The sequence below is a fragment of the Nerophis ophidion genome, linkage group LG22 (genome assembly GCF_033978795.1).
Source record: "Nerophis ophidion isolate RoL-2023_Sa linkage group LG22, RoL_Noph_v1.0, whole genome shotgun sequence".
Taxonomy (NCBI): Eukaryota; Metazoa; Chordata; class Actinopteri; order Syngnathiformes; family Syngnathidae; genus Nerophis; species Nerophis ophidion.
Window position 1 is genome coordinate 36521685 of NC_084632.1, and position 24176 is coordinate 36545860.

Below are 24176 nucleotides of genomic sequence, written 5' to 3' on the forward strand. Positions count from 1 at the left end.
ATTACATTTCTGTCAATGAAGATTTTGCTTCAGCCTGCGACACATAGTTATTTTGATAGTAGGCTATTATAGTTATGCCTTCCTTATAACACTTATATAATAAGACTTTTAAATTGATTTTGATAGTAGGCTAATATAGCCCATATAGACACTTTCGTCATGTGTTGCCTTCATTACAACACCTATATAAGATTTTTAAAGTAATTTTGATAGTAGGCTAATATAATAAAGACAACACATGATCTAAGTGTCTATATTAGCTATAATAACACTTTTATAGGACTTTTCATTTTTTGTTGCTCCAGACAGACTAGTTTTTTGTATTTTTGGTCCAATATGGCTCTTTCAAAATTTCGGGTTGCCGACCCCTGACCTAAGGTAACGTAGTAGAAATGATCTGGATCAACCCCTTAACCTAATCACTTCTACTTTCCGGAAAATTTCATAAAAGTCCGCCCATACATTTTTGGAATAATGTTGCCAACTAACGGACAAAAAAGGCCTTTTGAAAACAAAAAGGTGTGTGAACTATTGTGTCCCCTAAAAATGTGCTTAACCGTTGTGACCAATGACGGAGATAGATATCTACATGTATCCATATTTCAGGGTAATTTCTTTTCTTTAGTCATATTTGAAATAGCTAGTGTTCCATCCTTTCTTTATCTCATGACCGATGGTACACTGTGGACTACCTTGAGCTTGGAATGCAGGAGTAGCAATACTCCTTTTTCCTATTTCTTCCTGTTCCCAGCTGAGGAAAACTATAGATATGTGCATTCGCTCTGAAGGGTGGGGGCTATTTGCATATTGACAAAGACAACACTTCCATAGTGTTTTCAGATCAACTACGCGACGCGAATTGAATGTTTTTTTTAGGTTGGTCTCTCCAAAGCTTTGGAATAAATTGCAAAATACCTATTCTGTTCTGGGTTATCATTTAAAATCAGCTTATGTGTCATCAAAAGAACTTGGGATTGACCAGCAACTTAAATTCCGTCCTAGGAACATATGGTCCTAACGCAACACCAACTACAAGAATTGTATGATGAAAACATTTAAAGTGGACAAAGTGTTTACAAATACAAATAAATTCAGAGTAGTGTGCAGTAATTATATTTTTATGTGGTCAAGACAAGACATGCATACAAGACTGTGTAACATATCCAGCATAGTTCGAGTCCCTAACCCAGACCTGGGCAAATTAAGGCCAGGGGGCCACATGCGGCCCGTTAAGCTTTTCAATCTGGCCCGCCGGACATTCCCCAAATTTTTTTTTTAGATCTTTAAGATGGAAAGTGTAGCTGCCATTAAAATGTGCAGTGATGTTTTCTAATGACCGTAAGGCTTGAGTATACAAAATATTTCAATGGTTGGAATCTGCGCTTTTGGATGATTTACCAGTTACTATGGTAATCTAATTAGTTACTATGGTAGTCTAATTAGTAACTATGGTCATCAACGTCACAGCAGCTCAGACTAGGCACCAAGCAGTGTAGGTGGGGAGCGTTTCCACAGACGCGGAAGGAGATTTTTACAACAAATTTTTAAATACTTAGTGATGGATCAGATATATCAGATTGTAGGTGGGTTTGTTTTGTACCCTTTGCGTTCATATTTCACTGTTTGTTGCATTTCACTAGATTGTTAAATATGTCGATCGAAACAGGGTGCAACATTCAGATTTTGTCAATATTCAGTGTTATATCGTTCATAGAAAAATGGAAAATTCCATTACGTTTTTTTAAGGCGGTGTGTCATAAAGTTTTTACCATTCAATTAGACATTATTGTGATTTTTTTGCAATAGTGTTCCTAAAAATAGATATACCGGCCCCCCGACACATTTTTCTCTCCAAATGTGGCCCCCGAGTCAAAATAATTGCCCAGGCCTGCCCTCATCGTTTTTCTCTCTTTATTTTTTTTTCATGACAACAGACTGGTCAATCTTTGCCACAAACAGCAACACTTCCAACAGAAAAATGACTGAATATGTAGCTGATGATATTGTGTTAATTCACGGCATACATGTGTTTGTGAAAAAATACAATAATACATATCACCACATTTTGTGAAGTCACATTGCACACAAACATTAAAGCCACCATTGTTTACATTATGTGGAATAAATGAACCAAAAATCATCTTATACTTGTAAAATGTTAACGCTACAGAGTATTATTTTGCAGAAATGCTTATTGTATTGTATGTGTCATCATTTAAATATCTATTTTATTTCTGTGTTATAATTAATGGGATCTCATAAGTACTTTGCATTGACAAAAATGGGCAGGATTTGCTGTTGCAAAACGGAAATACTCTATTGTTTATTTTTGCAGCTTTCCTTCACATCAATAAAAAAAAACATGGGAAAACCACTGCATCAGGTTTTTGTAAACTATTATATAAAAAAAAACATATCTCACCGCATTTTATATTCTGTGAATCCCTCCTACGCAACCTCCCATCTTAGCAACTTGCAGTTTAGTGGCCGAGGAGCCCGACCACCGAGCGTTCTAAAAAGGCCGGCTCCTGTTGGAGACCGAACAGAAAGGAAGTGAGCGTCTTAAGTTGGCAGTGTTGTGAGAGGTGAGCGAGTGAAAAGTAATACACTGTTCATAATGATACAGCGTCATTTGCAGAGTCACGTTTGATTATTTATACATGTCAATACATAGGGGACCTGATTTTGCCATCACTGTTTAAAAACAACATCAACAAAAACAAAACATGATTATTTTAGTTTACACAAAAGAGGTCTAAATAGGGCCTGTTTTAAAATAATTTTTTTAAAAAAGGTCCCAGAATCCTTAAATATTTCAGTATGCAGCCCATAGTGGGGAAAAAAATAGTATATATATGTATATATATATATATATATATATTTTAACAGTAAAATCCTAAAGTTTGGACACACCATCTCAATAAATGCGTTGTCTTTATTTTCATGACTATATTGTAGATAGTCACTGAAGGCATCAAAACTATGATTTAACAAATGTGGAGTTATGTACTTAACAACAAAAGTTGAAATGTATTCTAGTTTCTTCAAAATAGCCACCCTTTGCTCCGATTACTGCTTTGCACACTTTTGGCATTCTCTCGATGAGCTTCAAGAGGTAGTTACCTGAAATGGTTTTTCACTTCACAGGTGTGCCTTGTCAGGGTTGATTAGTGGAATTTTTTGCTTTTTTAATGGGGTTGGGACCATCAGTTGTGTTGTGAATGAGAAGGTGTGTCCAAACTTTAGGCCTTTTTTGTATATATATACATATATATATATATATATATATATATATATATATATATATATATATATATATATATATATATATTTTTTTTTTTTTTTGTATGTATGTATGTATATGTGCATGTATGTATATATATATATATTTGTATGTATGTATGTATGTATGTATGTATGTATGTATATATGCATGTATGTATATATATATATTTCTATGTATGTATGTATATATATATTTATATGTATATTTATGTGTGTACGTATATATATATGTACCTATATACATATATGTACACATATGCGTGTATATATACGTATATATATATATGTACACATACACACACATATATATATATGTGTGTGTGTGTATATGTGTGTGTATACGTATATATAAATACATGTACATACATACATGTATACATACGTGTACATACATATATGTTGGTCAACTACGGCATGTTAAAATAAGATAAGGACAAAAGTATCGGGACACCATGCTTGCACGCAAACAAAAAAGAAAATTACTCATTTTAACCGCCCCTTTGCAGCTAAAACAGCTTCTATCCACGGGGAAAAACGTTCTACAAGAATTGTGGAATTTGTGAGAATGTGTGTCCATTCCAAAATATATTCATGTGGCCAAATCTGTGTTTTATGGTGGTGTGTTCTTCCACACCAATCTCGCCCCAAAACGCCCTAATTACATTGCACACCGAAAGATAATGGAAGCTCAAAAAAGGGCTGTACCCAACATTTCTCAGTCCCAATCATAGAATTATGAAGGCAGCCTAAATATGTAAGTTTTTCATTGGCATATTGTAAAAAAAAAAAGGTGACCCTCAGTGTAAAAAGTGTATTTGATGAGATAAATACTCGATCCAGTTGGAACTAGCCCGCACTTAAGTAAAATATTGTCCCAAGACTTTTGTCCGTACAGTTTATTTCTGTTAGTCACTATGCTATATACAACACACGTAGCGTATGAAAGTTGATATATATGTTTTCTTGAAGCAAGTAAAGACCTCTAAATACAGTATCTCTGTGCATAAGTGAGTGTTTCTGTGGTCACATTTCCCTTTAATAAATTGCAAAATTTATTTTTTAATGTAATTTTGTCTTGCTATCATTGGTATTCATGTTTGAATAAGTGAATTTATCCTTCCTTAGACACTCTTGAACAGACCAAGGTCGTCAGACGTCTTCGACGTGAACCTTTGACATGAGCCTTGTCTAAATTATTACTCAACCAAAGTTGTTAGGTAGCACACGGGACAAAATTTGGTGAATAATCAAATTCAGTCTGAGCAGCTTGCTTATTATTTTTTATGACGATTGGGAATATGTTGTGTGGAGAGGTGGATGGCCTATTTCCAATACAGACACGCCTCTGCTCACAGACATCGGACATCCAGTATAAACAGACTGCTGCTGTGTAATATGACTTCCGCCTTAAGTGAGTCGACGTTTTGCTGCAACCCAGACTAAGCTTTATTTTGTCTTTCTCAGCAGCGAACATAAACAGTAGCAGTTGAAGCATAAACAGAATGCACAAAAGTTACTGGGACCTTGACTTAGCTTTTCTCTCTGAACACATTCGGTACCACGGAAGTAGGGGAGCGTCTGCATAGTGTCTTTTCTGTAGAATTTGGATTAAGTTTCAGCATGTTACAGCTAAATGATTGGAAAGTGTGCAATTTCAGCTGAAGTTGTTTTATCATTGTCAAATTAATGTAATTTGGGGTTTACCAGAACCTTAACTCCCGACCCAGCTGCTCAGTTTCCTGCTCAGGTTTAGTTTACCAAGAGCTCCTGGTACTGCTCGGATTTTAAAAAGCGCCCAAAGGAGTCTTTTTCCATCAGGGAGTAGATCCTCTTTTGGGCCAGGTCGAAGGTTTCCGGAGAGAGATCGACCAAATTCCTCAAAGTCACATCCTTGGTGAAGTGGTCAATGTTTACCTGTGGCAGAGAAACATATACAGTATGTTGTCACCAATGGGCAGTTTGGAGTCCTTAATCAAACTTGCATGCATGTTATGTATAAAGCAGTGTTATGCAGAATATTAACAATTTATTCTCATGTTGGAAGAATAAAATACACTAAAGTTATTACTAAAACTACTTCCATAACCACAACACCAGGGGGAGGTCCACAAACCACGTCAAACCCAGATTCCGATCGAACAAAGGTCTTAACTCATTCTCCTTCTATGCCACATCAATATGGAATGTGTAAGGTTCAAACACTGATGACATCTATTAAACAGACAAGAAGCAAGGAACCATGGAGAGACAGAGTTTAATTTAGCTCATGAGGAGAACACATGGCGCTGCACACTTAGTCACGGTCTCGCCCTACGCTCTAAGGCTCAGCTCCCGCGTCCCTCTATTTATTCAGTACTTCCACAGTCAACATCACTGAGTCCGCCTCTAAAAGGAGTGGTCACATATAACATGCAAAGCAGGTCCACGACGCACAATACGCGACTGAATGTGCTAGAGCCTTGTGATTCTGCCTCGTCTCTGCTTTGTCTGCGTGCTGTCGTCTTATCTTCGTTGAGGTCCTTGAAGTCCTTGGCTGTTAGTGGGCTAAAACAAACATAACATCTGCGGCTGAGGCCACCCCTCAGACAAGAAGTTTTTGTCCTTGCACAGATAGAAATAGTACAGCTTAAACACATTGGCTAATAACTATAGCAACTGACTTTAAGCATACTAAAGTTGTGTGATAACATATATACTCGATTACCCTAACAGAATGCACTCCCAACAGGTGTAAAAGAAAGTGCATCTCTATCCTCCTTCAAAACACACTAAAACACCACCTCCATGCAACTGCAACCCCAGACTAACAACCTTCCTCCACCACGTCCCACCTCCCTGGACCTGGATTGTAAATAATCAAATGTATATACTTGTTCTTATGCTATCTGAGCTCACTATGTTCACTGCTCGCTGTACATATCCTACGAAGTCAGACCGACACTGTTTCAATGTCCATTTCTCAGATGATATAATTGTTGATGATAGAAGTGCTGTTATCAACCAGTCCTAACCCCCACACCCCGACCTCCTTCACATCCCACCCCCCGGATTGTAAATAATGTAAATAACTCAATTTATATACTCTGATGAGTATATACATTATTATGCTGATAGTATATATTAGTACCATGAATTGGTGAACGTGGACCCCGACTTAAACAAGTTGAAAATCTTACCATTTAGTGGTCAATTGTACGGAATATGTACTGTACTGTGCAATCTACTAATGAATGTTCAAAAACAAAAAATCAATTTCAATACCGTAAGAGACTTCAAAGATGACAATTGGAAGGGTAGCAGTGAAAGTGGACCACCGTTTGTAAGCTTCCAGGCACATGTAGTCAAAAGACTTTGAGCAGTTTGATACCTGGCTGTCCTCCAACTTTGGCGTTTTGGTCCAATTCAGATAGTTTCAGTCTATGCTCTACGTTTAGAGCTACCGGCTTGTTGGCAATTCTTGTTCTAACAAACACTCTTGGTGCAACTGAGACACATCATCTGTGTTGCATCCTAGGTTCATTGGGTGTTTCGGGTCTCAAAACAGACACCCTCGCCCAGGTGACCCAACCGGGGCTAATCTGTATGTTTAAGTAGCTTGAGTAGCCCATAGATCCCCCAGGTTGATCCACAGCCATCTTGATGCATTTTCTGCTGCATCGGTGATGTCTCTGATGGCTTTCCTGTTCTGCAGTTCCCTTCAATCCCAACATCTTGACTGACTTGATGAGAGACTGGCCGACAAACCCTCTGCACCCAACCTTGATTGGGTTGCATCGGGTCCTCCATCCCCTGCTTCGGCATTTGCCTGCCAACTCCACATACTTGGCCCTCTTCCTCTCAAAGGCCTCCTCGATTTGGTCTTCCCAGAGGACAGTCAGCTCCAGCAGGACCACTTGCCCCGTTGTTTTGGACACCGGGACTATGTCTGGCCTGAGTGTGGTCACCGCAATGTTCTCTGGGAACTTGAGCTGTCTCTCTAGGTCAACCTTCAGCTGCCAATCCCGAGCTGTTGCCAGATTTTACTGGAGTGGTTATGCTGTATATGTCTGCGGAACCCACAGTGTACATTGCGCAGAAGAGGCGAGTGATGTCTGATCTAGCTCCAATGGTGGAAGCTGCGGTATATTCCAGGGAACCCTGAGAAGGTCAGCGACTGAGTAATGGAGTAGTCCTGCCACAGGATGATGGCAGGATGACAGGAGTATCCAGATGAGCCCAGACCTGGTGAGAATGTGCTAGGACCACATGATGAGTCAGGGACCAGTTAGCTCACAAAGCTACCGGCGTTTGCCCAAATACAGATGGACTAAAGTGCCGGGGAGACAGTGCCAGAGAAGCTGGTATGCCTCTCGCAAGTGTGCGGAAGCAAATAGTCACATAAAAACCTTAAGACCATGAACCCTTAGAATCATTAAAGTCTGCCGGTGAGCAGTGGCAACATACATGCCAGCGTCCACTCATACCGGAAATGGTATGAGCGGAGTTATAGACAATGATTGTAGATTTGATATGTGTTTCTCTCGGGGCCAATGACTAAAACGTCAGTCTTGTCCTGGTTAAGCTGTAAAAATATATATGCCATCCAGGACTTAATATCTGAAATGCAATTAATAAGAGTATCAATTGGTCATCAGGAGGCACGGAAATTTACAACTGTGTGTCGTCAGCATAATCAGGATTAGAGACATTGTTGGAGTTGGAGGTGCTGCTGAGCGGAAGCAGGAGAGAAAGACAGTATGCTGGAAAGCAAAACCCTATGAACATTTATGAAAATAAAACCGTGTTATAGCCTGAATTCTGGGCTCTCCTGGCAGTGTGTGGTGATCCAAAGAACCCACTAGAGGGCAACCTTTACAGTGACATTTACGCGTCCTGTGATTGGATAATCATCGGGACCATTAGCGGATTATTTTGAGAACACATAGAATTGATAGACAGTCACGATAGCCAATCAGATCACAAATTGTTGACAGTAGCTTATCTAAGTAGCCTGATGTTAACGAGACTGTGATTGGATACTCACCTGTCATTCCAAAGTGAGTATCCATTAACAAATTTCAATTTCAGCAGGAAGCAGAAAGCAGGAAGCGTTGAGCCGAAGCCAGACCGGGTTTGCAAGCAAAGAAGGAAAACAAAACTAGGTGGCAGATATATATTTGCAAGGCCATTTTCAAGAAGGATATTTAAAGACAAATTACATCTTGTGAGACGATGTCGACCAACCCCGGAAGCTAGCTCAGCTGTTCTGGCGATGAAATACTCGAATAAGCCAACGAGGAGGGGGACCACTGGCTTAAGCTGTGTCAAATAGGTCCTACTAATATTTTTTTTGCTATTTTAATTTTGACATTACCACATAAGATGTTTTAATTGCTGATGCGATTTAATTGGTTTTTTAATGCGCCAGGAAATAACCCGTTTTGTATACTGTTGATGTGGTTCAATGCACAGTAAGTGTGTTTCTGTGGAGTATTTCTCCGGCAATGGTCATGTGGTGACATAAGTGATGGTATTTTGCGAGGTAATCATTGAAGTCGAACATCACTGAAGGCCTAGGTGGGAAACTCACGGCCCGCCACTGGTAATGAACAAATCCTGAGTGTGTCCTCAGTTGTGAGTTGGCTGTGTGACATGTTGGGTAAAATCCATCAAATCTAACATATTTAAAAAAAAATCCCCTGAAACAATGTCTAAAACATGATCTAAAACATGATGTTAGGGAATGTGAGGCTATTGATGCTGTGCCACCTCCCTTCATACCACCTCTGACTGAAGAAGCAAAGTTGGATGGAGAGGCCTCAGTGAGAACAACTGGTGCATCCGTACCCAGCCATACCTTTGTGAAAAGCAAGCAGTCTAGTCCGTGGTCTTAAATGAAATCATTAATAATAAAATACTTATTGACCAGAGAATGAATGTTTGAAAGTGACATGTTAATAGGTTCTGTGTATTTGTGACTGTATCTGTAGTCGATCCATCGATCTTCTTCAGGTCGTAGCAGCCCAGACTTCCCTCTCCCCAGCCACTTCGCCCAGCTCCCCCCAGGGGATCCCGAGGCATTCCCAGGCCAGCCGGGAGACATAGTCTTCCCAACGTGTCCTAGGTCTTCCCCATGACCTCTTACCAAACACCTCCCAAGGAGGCGTTCGAGTGGCATCCTGTCCAGATGCCCGAACCACCTCATCTGGCTCCTCTCGATGTGGAGCTTCTCACCCTATCTCTATGGGAGAACCCCGCCGCCATGCGGAGGAAACTCATTTCCGTCGCTTGTACCCGTGATCTTGTCTTTTCGGTCATAACCCAAAGCTCATGACCATAGGTGAGGATGGGAGCGTAGATCGACCGGTAAATTGAGAGCTTTGCCTTCCGGCTCAGAACCTTCTTCACCACAACGGATCGATACAGCGTCAGCATTACTGAAGACGTTGCACCGATCCCCCTGTCGATTTCACCATCCACTCTTCCCTCACTCGTGAACAAGACTACGGGGTACTTGAAGTCCTCCACTTGGGGCAAGATCTCCTCCCCAACCCGGAGATGACACTCTACCCTTTTGACTCGGATTTGGAGGTACTGATTCCCAGTTTCCCATCCCAGTCGCTTCACACTGTATCTGTTGTCAAAATTGGATCTCGAATTGATCATTCACGCGTTAATTTCGTCTCGTATTGACTATTGCATTTCTCTTTTCAGGCTTTTCAACAAGTCAAAGCTAAAGAGACTTCAGACTGTACAAAATGCGGCTGCCAGACTTTTGACCGGTGCACCCAGAACAGCCCATATCACCCCGATTCTATCCAGTCTTCATTACCTTCCAGATAAAATCCACTTTGAGTTTCAGATTTTAATGCTGACTTTCTGAGTATTGCATGGTAGGGGCCCTCAGTACATCACTGACTTGCTATGCCCCTACTCTTCAGGGAGTCTTCAGGCCAGGGTCTTCTAAAGATCCCAAAAAGTCGTTTTGAAACCTTTGGAGATCTGACATTCCAGGCTATAGCTCCCAGACTCTGGAACAATTTGCACCAGTCCCTACTTGATCTTGACTGTGTTGAAACTTTTAAGAAACTTCTCATTTTAGTAAAGCTTTTAGCTTTTAACTATCAATTTTTATGACGTTGCCCCTGTTGTTTTAATTGAATTGTTGTTTTACTTCACTTCCGTTTTGTCCAGGGCTTTGTTATTTTATCTTTCAAAAAGGGCTTTATAAATAATATTTAATTACTTACTTACTTACTAACGAATGAGGAGTGATGTTTTGAAAGTTGTTTAAGGTTTTTGATATTTACAGTGTTGTGTGAATGTGATCTGTATCGTTCTGTTTGTGATGATGGTGGGAATTAATGAATTATTTAGGGAAGAATGAGGTCCAAGTTCAGTATTGTGTATATTTTTGTTAAAAAATAAAACCACAGGTGCTACGACCAGGGGGACATCAGGATTTAGAAGCATGCCGTACGACATACGCCAGGTTGGCAGATTAAGGCGGCTACCATGAATTGATTAACGTGAACCCCGACTTAAAGAAGTTGAAAAACTTATTCGGGTGTTACCATCTAGTGGTCAATTGTACGGAATATGTACTGTACTTTGCATACTTGCCAACACTCCAAAATTTTCCGGGAGACTCCCGTAATCCAGCGCTTCTCCCAAATACCTCCCGGGACAAATTTTCTCCCGGAAATCTCCCGAAATTCAGGCGCAGCTGGAGGCCACGCCCCCTCCAGCTCCATGCAGACCTGACTCAGCAATGTTGTGACCCTCTTAAACAGGACAATACTCCCATCTACTGTACATAGAATAGAATAGAATGTACTTTATTGATCCCTGGGGCAAATTCAGCACCATATTTCACTCACAATAAACAATGATAATACAAATAATATAATATATTACACATATAATATATTATATATGAATAATATAAATATATTCTACATATATTCTACATTTAAGTGCAGTCAAGGAACATGCATTAGGGAGTCTGTTCTGAAGCCCACAATAAAGAGACGTAACTTAATCACGTCGCCTGGTTAGACTCCAACCCAATATATTACACCGTCGACGAGCAAAATGAAGAAATACGCTTGCAAGTTCCAAAACGAATGGAAACAAGAATTTCAGTTTATCCAGGAGAGTTCGAAGGAATAGGGGTATGTTGCCTGTTTATTTTGTAGAACAGACTTCTTCATTGAACATGGTGGCGAACGGATATACTCAGTCATGAATGGTCACCGAAGCACAAAGCATCCGCAGCGCAGCATCGTTCACAACCCAGTAGTATGGGCCACCTCTTAAAACGGAGACCCGACGGTGTAACTTATGCTGGGACAAAAATGGCCATGCTAATAGCTGGAAGCAACATCCCGTTATCATTTGCGGATATCTACAACAAATCCGTGAAGCATATGTTCCCGGATTCAGAGATCGCTCGCCAGTACGCAAATGGCAGAACAAAGGTTACTCAAATAGTGAAAGGTAAGTGTTGTTGTTGTTTTTTAGTAACCAGCAAGCACAGTACAGTTAGTACAACAACTGTGTATTTATTACTGCTTTCGATACCGTCGATCATAATATTTTATTAGAGCGTATCAAAATACGAATTGGTATTTCAGACTCAGCCCTGTCATGGTTTAACTCTTATCTTACTGATAGGATGCAGTGCGTCTCCTATAACAGTGTGACCTCGGACTATGTTAAGGTAACGTGTGGAGTTCCCCAGGGTTCAGTCCTTGGCCCTGTACTCTTCAGCATCTACATGCTGCCGCTAGGTGACGTCATACGCAAATACGGTATTAGCTTTCACTGTTATGCTGATGACACCCAACTTTACATGCCCCTAAAGCTGACCAACACGCCGGACTGTAGTCAGTTGGAAGCGTGTCTTAATGAAATTAAACAATGGATGTCCGCTAACTTTTTGCAACTTAATGCCAAAAAAACGGAAATGCTGATTATCGGTCCTGCTAGACACCGACCTCTATTTAATAATACAACTTTAACATTTGACAACCAAATAATAAAACAAGGTGACTCTGTAAAAAATCTGGGTATTATCTTCGACCCAACTCTCTCCTTTGAGTCACACATTAAAAGCGTTACTAAAACGGCCTTCTTTCATCTCCGTAATATCGCTAAAATTCGCTCCATTTTGTCCACTAAAGACGCCGAGATCATTATCCATGCGTTTGTTACGTCTCGTCTCGATTACTGTAACGTATTATTTTCGGGTCTCCCAATGTCTAGCATTAAAAGATTACAGTTGGTACAAAATGCGGCTGCTAGACTTTTGACAAGAACAAGAAAGTTTGATCACATTACGCCTGTACTGGCTCACCTGCACTGGCTTCCTGTGCACTTAAGATGTGACTTTAAGGTTTTACTACTTACGTATAAAATACTACACGGTCTAGCTCCAGCCTATCTTGCCGATTGTATTGTACCGTATGTCCCGGCAAGAAATCTGCGTTCAAAAGACTCCGGCTTATTAGTGATTCCTAGAGCTCAAAAAAAGTCTGCGGGCTATAGAGCGTTTTCCGTTCGGGCTCCAGTACTCTGGAATGCCCTCCCGGTAACAGTTCGAGATGCTACCTCAGTAGAAGCATTTAAGTCTCATCTTAAAACTCATTTGTATACTCTAGCCTTTAAATAGACCTCCTTTTTAGACCAGTTGATCTGCCGCTTCTTTTCTTTCTCCTATGTCCCCCCCTCCCTTGTGGAGGGGGTCCGGTCCGATGACCATGGATGAAGTACTGACTGTCCAGAGTCGAGACCCAGGATGGACCGCTCGTCGGGACCCAGGATGGACCGCTCGCCTGTATCGGTTGGGGACATCTCTACGCTGCTGATCCGCTTGAGATGGTTTCCTGTGGACGGGACTCTCACTGCTGTCTTGGAGCCACTATGGATTGATCTTTCACAGTATCATGTTAGACCCGCTCGACATCCATTGCTTTCGGTCCCCTAGAGGGGGGGGGTTGCCCACATCTGAGGTCCTCTCCAAGGTTTCTCATAGTCAGCATTGTCGCTGGCGTCCCACTGAATGTGAATTCTCCCTGCCCACTGGGTGTGAGTTTTCCTTGCCCTTTTGTGGGTTCTTCCGAGGATGTTGTAGTCGTAATGATTTGTGCAGTCCTTTGAGACATTTGTGATTTGGGGCTATATAAATAAACATTGATTGATTGATTGATTGATTACTGTGTATTTGATAGGTGCCGTCGGAAATTCAACTATTTATTTTATTTAGATATACAATAGAATTAATATTTGTTGCTAGAATTCACTGAAAGTCAAGTATTTCATACATTATATATATATATATATATATATATATATATATATATATATATAAAATATTAATGAAATACTCAAGTTGGTGAATTATACCCCTCCCCTCTTAACCACGTTCCCCGCCCCAACCACGCCCCCCCAACCACGCCTCCGCCTGGTTTTTTTCCTCTTTAGTCCAGAGGACACGGCGTCCATAGTTTCCAAAAACAATTTGAAATGTGGACTGGACGTTTCTAGTTTGCATCATCCATTGTAGATGAGCTCTGGCCCAGCGAAGCCGGCAGCGTTTCTGGGTGTTGTTGATAAATGGCTTTGGCTTTGCATAGTAGAGTTTTAACTTGCACTTACAGATGTAGCGACAAACTGCAGTTGCTGACAGTGGTTTTATGAAGTGTTCCTGAGTCCATGTGGTGATATCCTTTACACACTGATGTTGGTTGTTGATGCAGTACCGCCTTCGAACTCTCCTGGATAAACTGAAATTCTTGTTTCCATTCGTTTTGGAAATTGCAAGCGTATTTCTTAATTATGCTCGTCGACGGTGGAATATATTGGGTTGGAGTCCAACCAGGCGACGTGATTAAGTTACGTCTCTTTATTGTGGGCTTCAGAATAGACTCCCTAATGCATGTTCCTTGACTGCACTTAAATGTAGAATATATTTATAGTATTCATATATTATATATTATATGTATAATATATTATATATATTATATTATTTATTATTAGCATTGTTTATTGTAAGAGAACTGTGGTGCTGAATTTCCCCCAGGGATCAATAAAATACATTCTATTCTATTCTATGTACAGTAGATGACAGTATTGTCCTGTTTAAGAGGGTCACAACATTGCTGAGTCAGGTCCGCATGGAGCTGGAGGGGGCGTACAATGTTGGTTTTTGCAATGATTTTTCCAGATTCTCTGAACCTTTTGATGATAGTACAGACTGTAGATAGTGAAATCAATAAATGTGTTGCAATAGCTCGTTGAGACATGTTGTTCTTAAACCGGTCGACACTTTGCTCACACATTTGTTCACAAAGTGGTGACCCTTGCCCCATCCTTGTTTGTGAACGACTGAGCATTTCATGGAAGCTGCATTTATACCCAATCATGGCACCCACCATTTCCCAATTAGCCTGTTCACCTGTGGGATGTTCCAAATAAGTGTTTGATGAGCGTTCCTCAACTTCCTCAGTCTTTTTTGTCACTTGTGGCAGAATTTTTGAAACATGTTGCATGCATCTAATTCCAGATAAGCTAATATTTGCAAAAAATATCTAAGTTTTTCAGTTCCAAACATTAAGTACCTTGTCTTTGAAGTCTATTCAATTGAGTATAAGTTAAAAAAGGATTTGCAAATCATTGTATTCTGTTTTTATTTATGATTTCCACAACGTGCCAGCTTCACTGGTTTTGGGTTTTCTATATAGCGGTAAAATTCTCCCATCGAGCTCGATCACTTTCTGGCCAGTTTTTCAACTTTATGTGGAGTTGAGTGGAGGCAGGACTTAAGCGGATCGTTAGCTTAGCACTGTGAGAGACCTGAGATCACTTTGTGCTATGGATCCAGAATGAAACAATGAAACAATACAAATATAAATAAGTGGTGTAAAAAGACTAAAAAAAGGTGACTGTAAAAACCCTTAAAACAATTTAAAAAGCACATAAAAGTAGCAAACTAGTATGATTGTTGACAGCAGCACAGCTCACGCACAACCAGTCGGTCATTCAAGTGATAAAAATGTCTGAAAGTGCTTAAGTGGGTTCTATTCCTCTGAAACTGTCCACTTCATTGCAAAATAAACACATTGCCAGCCCAGTCACATGTCGTACGTGGCTTCTGCTGACACGCAAACGATTGCAACACATACTTGTTCAACAGCTATACAAGTTACACTGAGGGTTGTGATATAAACAACTTTAACACTCTTACTAATATGCGCCACACCGTGAACCCACACCAAAAAAGAATGACAAACACATTTTGAGAGAACATCGGCACCGTAACACAACATAAACACAAAAGAACAAATACCCAGAATCCCATGCATCCCACTCTTCCGGGCTACATTATACACCCGCTAGCACCAAACCCCCCTCTGTGCGTCGGTTGAGGTCGGCGGGGTTGGAGGGGTCGGGGTTTGGAGCTAATGTAGCCCGGAAGAATAGGGATGCATGCAATTCTGGGTATTTGTTCTTTTGCGTTTATGTTGTGTTGCCGATGTTCTCCCGATATGTGTTTGTCATTCTTGTTTGATGTGAGTTCACAGTGTGGCGCATTTTAGTAAGAGTGTTAAGTGGTTTATATTACAACCCTCAGTGTAACCTGTATGGCTGTTGACTAAGTATGCGATGCAGTCGCTTTCGTGTGTTAACAGAGGCTGACCAGTCGACACGCAGATGGCGTGATGTAAAAGCGGGCGCAACGACATGTTGTAGAGGAGGTTAAAGACATTGCCATCACTGCACACCCTCAGTATTGTAGTCCAGGTGAAAATTGGAGAATGTTATCCCCGGGTGATTTCTGAGAGAGGCACTAAAATCCGGAAACCTCACGGAATAGTTGTTGGGGTCGGCAATTTAGCAGCTGAGCCACATCAGAGTGATCAAAGAGCCGCGGGTTGCCGACCCCCTGCCCTAGACTAACATCCTCCCCCATCCACACCCCTCCCCCGAATTGTAAATAATGTAAATAATTCATACTCTGATGATTAACTTGCCTGATGACTGTGTTATGCTGATAGTATATATTTGTACCATGAATTCATTTACGTGGACCCCGACTTAAACAAGTTGAAAAACTTATTCGGGTGTTACCATTTATTGGTCAATTGTACGGAACATGTACTGTACTGTGCAATCTACTAATACAAGTTTCAATCAATGAATCAAAACCTAGGGTGTAGCATTATCGCCCTCCACTGGCCAAATTAACGCTACGTGTATTAAACGATATCTGGATCGTCCAGAGTTACTCACAGACAAATAAGTACATGACCAAAAATACAAAAGACATCACAAAGTCGATGTTAAAAGTTGAAGAACCAATGATGGTCACACACACACTAGGCGTGGTGAAATTTGACCCATCCCCTTGTTCACCCCCTGGGAGGTGAGGGGAGCAGTGAGCCGCAGCAGTGCCACGCCCGGGAATCATTTTTGGTGATTTAACCCCCAATTCCAACTTTTGATGCTGACTGCCAAGCAGGGAAGTAATGGGTCCCATTTTTTATAGTCTTTGGTACGACTCTGCCAGAGTTTGAACTCACGACCTACCGATCTCAGGGCGGACACTCTAACCACTAGGCCACTGAGTAGGGATTTCTACTATTGTGTCCGTCCCTTAAAAGTTCCGCCAGGAAACAATGACTCGATCACTTACTCAGGGCAGAACATTCATACTTTGTCGTCCAGTCGTTGTTAAAAGTCTGATTTTTGCCAATTATTTAGATTTTTTATCCAGGGTTAAATGAGTAGTCTTCTTCTTCTTCTACTCACCCAACTGCTACTTCATTGTGGCACATATGCCTCGCTGTTGCCCCCTACAGGGTGGTTGGAGTACTGCAGACGTAATCAGGCGTAGTTTCAATGGTTTCATTAGGTCTATTTGGGCGATGTTCGACAGGCCAAATGAAAAGCTTTGGTTAAAAAATCCCCATGTGTCTACACGTACGGTGATGGTTCTAATCACCTGTTTGACATGATTCCGGTCTGTAAAATGTTCTGTTTATGAAACTTAATGCTGAAAACAGATGGTTTCATAGCAAACTGCGGTCTGGTTAAGGGGAATTGACAGTTTGTTAACCCTTTTTTCAACCAAATGTATGGGATTTACCTTTCTATTCCAAACATTGTCAGTTGTTACCACTCACTAATATGGCTTTCAAATTTATGCTAATTATATATAAAAGTTAAAATACGTTGTGTTACTTGTTGCTTAATGCAACCTGCATCTGCATTGTTTTCAATGACCTCCCATGAAAAATTCGAGACTCTGACCTCTTTGGGTCCCTCAAACTGGATGTAGTCTTCATAGATCATTTTGGCCTTGGCCGCCATTTTCACTGGGTTCTTTGTCTTCTTGAAGTCCTCACAGGCCATCCAGAACTCGATGTTCTCATCGCTGAACTCAGATCGCAGAAAGCTACGGAAGGTAGCGAGACCATCTGATGGAGAGATCAAAGAGACATTAGAGATGTACAAGTCGTTTCCTGCAGATCAATATCAAGTCCAGTATGAAATCTTTGGGTACAATGAGAAGTTATTTTCCATATACAATCGGTCAGTGTGAATGCTTTCATTCACAACTGTTCACAGTTTTGTAAATATAATCATTTAGCGCTCGCAATGCGATTAATCAATAATGAAACTGCTCTGCGACCCCTGGTTTCCATTTATGTTTATCCATCCATCCATTTTCTACCGCATATTCCCTTCAGGGTCGCGGGGGGCGCTGTGGCCTATCTCAGCTCCAATCGGGCGGAAAGTGGATTACACCCTGGACAAGCCGCCACCTCATCGCAGGCATTTATATTTAGCGTGTTCAAAATGGGTGTGCAAACTTGCAGTTATGTACAAATATGAGCAAAGAGGCAATCGCGCTGCAAAGACAGAAAATGGAGAGCGAATCCTCGGTCCTACAGGTGTGTGTAAACACACAGTATATGTATACTACACAGCATAACAAAACATCAACTATCTAACCCCCCACTGGGCCCTATTCGGACTTTATAAGCAAATTTACAGTTTGTTGTTGATCTAGTAAAGCACGCAGATAATATAATTATAATGGGGGATTTAGGGTGTATCCCGCCTTCCGCTCGAGTAGTGAAGTGAATTATATTTATATAGCACTTATCTATAGTGACTCAAAGCGCTTTACATAGTTAAACCCAATATCTACGTTACATTTAAACCAGTGTGGGTGGTACTGGGAGCAGGTGGGTAAAGTCACTGCCCAAGGACACAACGGCAGTGACTAGGATGGCGGAAGCCGTAATCGAACCGGCAACCCTGAAGTTGCTGGCACGGCCACTCTATCAACCGAGCTATACCGCCCAGTACAACTGGGATAGACTGCAGCACCCCCCGCAACCCTGAAAGAGACAAGCGGAAGTAAATGGATGGATTTTAATTTCCATACGAATACCCCGTCAGATCCTCCGTGCGTGGCGCTCCAGACTATAATTGATAGCTGTGGTCTTACACAAATAATAACTTAACACACGCATCGCAACAGTAATACGATAGATCTTTCACCACCTCCAAAGTTATGGTACTCCTGTATACTAAAGTAATGTCTGATAACTACCTTATAAAATTCGATGTTCTGACTGAGCGCCAACAAACTATTAATAACCACTGCTTTAGCATTCGCCACATTAATGCTGTCACAACTACGACTCTTGCTGACCTTCGGTAATGGCACCATTCCCAAATTATGTGGGCTTTATCAATAACCTCACCAAAATCTTAACGATGCCCCCATTGATAGTATAGTATGGATGCTGATGCGTCAGCCATGTTGCTGCATCGTAATATTTTATTAGAACGTATCAAAACATGTATTGGTATGTCAGACTTTTCTTGGTTTAACTCCTATCTTACTGACAGGATGCAGTGCGTTTCTCATAACAATGTGACCTCAGAGTCACACAGTAGTTCCACGGGGTTCGATTCTTGGCCCTGCGCAGTTCAGCATCTACATGCTACCTCTAGGCGGCATCATACGCAAATACGGTGCTAGCTTTCACTGTTTACATGCCCCTAAATCCGAAAAACTCGCCAGATTGTAGTCACACTTTCGGTGGCCATGGATGAAGGTGTGGACCGCTCGCCTGTGCATCGGTATGGGACGTCTCACTGACCTGTCTCCACTCGGGATGGTCTCCTGCTGGCCCCACTATGGACTGGACTCTCACTATTATGTTAGAGCTACTATGGACTGGGCTTTCATAATATTATGCTAGATCCACTCAACGTCCATTGCACCGGTCACCCTAGAGGGGCTGTGGGGGTCGCCCCCAACGGCGGTCCTCTCCAAGGTTTCTCATTGTCATCCCTCCGGGTTGATTATTTCCTTGCCCTGATGTGGGATCTGAACCGAGGATGTCCTTGTGGCTTGTGCAGCCCTTTGAGACACTTGTGATTTAGGGCTATATAAATAGACATTGATTACAATATTGATTTTCTGTTCTGTCTCTGCCTCCCACTCCTGCATGGAGAGGTTATCAGGTGGCCATAGATCTTTTTCCAAAGAGCTGTTCCAAGTTGGGACCCGGGATGGACCACTGCTCTATGCACTAGTTGGTGATGTCTCTGTGCTACTGATGTGTCTACATGCAAGGGGATTCATTGGCGGTCCCCACTATGGACTGGACTCTCACATTATTAAGTGTATCTAAAGTTCCGTGGGTGAATTATATAAACCCACTACAGTTTTTAGCACTTTGATAGCTAGTCTACTGACAGATATAAGTAAGAACTTTTCACTACGTTATATTAGAAATGGCAACAACGGAAGATGAATACCACATAAAGAAGATAGAGAAAAAGAAGAAGACAACTGGGTCGACACGGACTACAATGGCGGAAGCGCGCACATTTTTAGTACTTATGCAGATTCCAAATACACATCAACAGGTACCAGAAGATAAGAAAAGTTGGTTTTGCATATTATCGCAAAACAAAACGCCAGATAATACGTGCCATTTTATGTTCCTTTTGCACGCACCACAATAATACTCCAATCCATCAAGCGGTGCGGCTTCATAGCCTACCGAAGTCGTACTAAAACCATTTTGACAGATTTTTGAGCGCCGTGTGTAATGTTCTATATTCTCAACGGAACATTTAAAAGTGTTGGTGTTGTTTACTGGCGTCATCTTGCGGTTTACACGTATCTCTTATGTATGACTGCCATCTACTGGTCACACTTATCATTACACTATTTACCAAATAAAATTGCTTCGAGGTTGGTAAGCACAACCGGAATTATGCCGTGCATTAGGCGCCCCGGGTTGTAAGGCGCACTGTTTATTTTGGAGAAATGAAAGGATTTTAAGTGCGCCTTATAGTCCGAAAAATACAATACTGTAATCTACAGTGGAACACTCTCAAGGCTGCTTTTATCTGGTGACGGGAGTGTCTATATGGATGTTATTTCATGTTTAGAGGGCTCTAATAATGTTTACCACCTTCTAAATATATTTTTTAAACAGTCATTTTATGCTCAAACTATTTTGGGGATTTATTATTGATAATCCCACACCATGTCTGGTACCGGTTAACTGCGATAAATGAGGGACCGCTGTATTGCCCATAAAAGGTTCCATTGTCCGATCAAATTTGTGCAGTAGATAGATGACAGGCCTACTGTTATGCCCTTGGGCTTTAATCAGCCAATCTTAAATGGCTGGCTTGGGTTAAAATAGCTTGGATTTCCAACCAAGGATCCACAAAGAGAAGCACATACACACATGCAATGATGACACACCCCAAAAAAAAGGGGAAAACATCTGCATTCTCTTCTGAAGTGGATGTAGAAGACCTGTAGAAAATTATTTATTAATGTTAATATTAAAAGTCGCACCCTGCCTTACGCCCGAATGCAGCTGAGATAGGCTCCAGCGCCCCCAGCGAACCCCGAGAGGGACAAGCGGTAGAAAATGTATGGATAGAATATTTAATATAATTATTATAATTAATCATAAATTAATAGGAAGCAGTAGAATATTGATGGATAGATTAATGGGCTTAAGAACACCTACATATCGTGACCGTGGAGGGGGCATGGCCTGCGGGCCTGCCGAGGAATGGGGTGTGTCAGGACCGGCCTCGAAGACAGGGACAGGTGAGTAGATGGCCCAGGTGGGCCTTCTTGCCTAATCACCTATCGCCTTTATTAGCAGCAGCCGGGTTGAGACACGGAGTTGGAATTAGAGTGGGAGCCAGAGAGAAAGAGAGATACGGACTCTGAAAAGAAGGGCCTTTTGCTGGAAAGCAAAAGCCGATCAATCTTTGTGCAAATAAAACAGAGTTGTACCCAGAAATCCGGGTTCAAGCAAGGAATAGTGCAGGGACAGAGTTTACTTTGGCTCAATGAGGAGATACGTTTGGGACTGCACACTCAGTTACAATCTCCCAGCACGGTCTAAGGTCCAGACCTACGTGTTCCTCTATTTATTTGAGAGGTCCCTGGTTACATCACTGAGGCTGCTTCTGAAGGAAGGGAGGTAATTTCAGCAGCACCAGTTAGACACAACATATGATTATTCGATGTTCTGGACACAAACACTGATAAGAGACGACTGCAATCCAAGATTGCAAATTGTCCCTTTGCGCAGATAGAAAAGTACAACTTCAGCACAATTGATGATAACTATAGCAACTGCCTTTAAGCATGAGAGTTGTGTGACAACTTACACATAATTGTTCTAACAGTGGTCAAAAGTTTGCATTTTTGGTTGGCGAATGTTCAATTGTAGTCAGAGAAAAGTGGCATGTTTTCCTGCAACCAGATTTTGTCTCAGTCAGTATCAGGGCTTCCACGGGGCATTAAAAAGTATCGAATGTCATTTAAAACACATTCAATGTGATGTCCTTAGGGATTAAAAATGGATACAATTGTAGGATTTAGCCGATAGTCAATACATCAATCAATTAAATGATCAATTAAAATTTTGTTTCCTCCTCCCTGGTTTTAAAACTGGATACAAGAGCCTGAAGTCCAAAAACATGAAAAAGCCTTGCCTTAATAAGGCAAAATTAAACGGCTCGACGGCCCAAACTTTGCAACAACGTATATTTGTTTTGTGGATGCACGTGTGTGTGTAAGCCTGCAGTGTGTCTCTGTTCCGCGGCCTTGATGTCGTGCAGCCGATAAGTCCAAAGTCAACAACAACAGGTGTGTGTCCATGAGAAACAAGAAGGGAGTTTGTTGTGTCTTCACCGCACTGTCCTTCAGGAGAGTCTCGAAGCCAGGGAAACAATCCAAGTTCGAATATTTTGTATGCAAGTGAAAATCCATCCATCCAATTTCTACCTTTGGGGTCGCGGGGGGCGCTGGTTTCTATCTCAGCTACAATCGGGCGGAAAGCGGGGTACACCCTGGACAAGTCGCCACCTCATAAAATTTGCTTTTCAATCTAAATTGTCTGACTGGTCCTCAAAAATAAAATTGTTATAATTTTGATCATCATAGCATACCGTTTTTGAAACCTTACAATTTCTGAGATTTTCAATGCAAAGTTTTCATAAGCCGTAATCATCAAAATTTTAACCATTTTAACATTGTTGGCAGACTTTTATTTACGTTTCGAGTTAGAATGCATTAAAAGAGACATATGTGTTCATCCCTCAGAAAGATTGTGATTTATAGGCAAAATTCCCCAAAAACTTATCCATTTATCCATTCATTTTCTACCGCATATTCCCTTTGGAGCGCTGGTTTCTACCTCAGCTACAATTAGGCGGAAAGCGGGGATCACCCTGGACAAGTCGCCGCCTCATAAAATTTGCTTTTCACTCTAAATTACTCTAAAGGGACGGCGTGGCGCAGTGGGAGAGTGGCCGTGCGCAACCCGAGGGTCCCTGGTTCAAATCCCACCTAGTACCAACCTCGTCACGTCCGTTGTGTCCTGAGCAAGGCACTTCACCCTTGCTCCTGATGGGTGCTGGTTAGTGCCTTGCATGGCAGCTCCCTCCATCAGTGTGTGAATGTGTGTGTGAATGGGTAAATGTGGAAGTAGTGTCAAAGCGCTTTGAGTACCTTGAAGGTAGAAAAGCGCTATACAAGTACAACCCATTTATCATTTATTTATTTAAATTGTCTGACTGGTCCTCAAAAATAAAATTGTTATAATTTTGATCATCATAGCATACCGTATTTGTAACCTTCCATTTTCGATGCAAAGTTTTCATAAACCGTAATCATCAAAATTTTAACTTTGTTAGTAGACTTTTATTTACCTTTCGAGTTAGAATGCATTAAAAGTGTTTGTCCCTTAAAGATTGCGAATTATAGGCAAAATTCCACGAAAACTTAAGATCCCTTTAACTCCATCCATCCATTTTCTACCGCTTATTCCCTTGCGGGGTCGCGGGGGGCGCTGGCGCCTATCTCAGCTACAATCGGGCGGAAGGCGGGGTACACCCTGGACAAGTCGCCACTTCATCGCAGGGCCAACACAGATAGACAGACAACCTTCACACTCACATTCACACACTAGGGCCAATTTAGTGTTGCCAATCAACCTATCCCCAGGTGCATGTCTTTGGAAGTGGGAGGAAGCCGGAGTACCCGGAGGGAACCCACGCATTCACGGGGAGAACATGCAAACTCTACACAGAAAGATCCCCAGCCTGGATTTGAACCCAGGACTGCAGGACCTTCGTATTGTGAGGCAGACGCACTAACCCCTCTTCCACCGTAACTGCCTAATCAAAAAGTATGTTTTCTTTCTTCGGCGAACAAAGCAGGAACTCTTAGTTCCCTAAACCAGTGGTTCCCAACCTTTTTTCTTTTTTTTTTTCTTTGTCATGAAAAAGGGACGTTTTTGTCATGAAAAAGGGAGGTTTATGGGGTTGGTGCGCTAATT

General features: G+C 41.5%; 1 protein-coding gene across 1 annotated transcript in view; it reads right to left on the reverse strand.

Moving 5' to 3' along the window:
* Positions 1 to 1097: 1097 nt before the first annotated feature.
* LOC133540970 (regulator of G-protein signaling 5-like) overlaps positions 1098 to 24176 on the reverse strand; it is a 41908-nt gene continuing 18829 nt past the window's right edge. Inside the window, exons 3-4 of the mRNA XM_061884056.1 lie at positions 17578 to 17744; positions 1098 to 5199 (exon numbers count right to left, since the gene is read on the reverse strand). Of these exons, the coding sequence (XP_061740040.1) occupies positions 5035 to 5199; positions 17578 to 17744 (332 nt within the window). The 3' untranslated portion in view covers positions 1098 to 5034. The remainder of the gene's footprint in view (positions 5200 to 17577; positions 17745 to 24176) is intronic.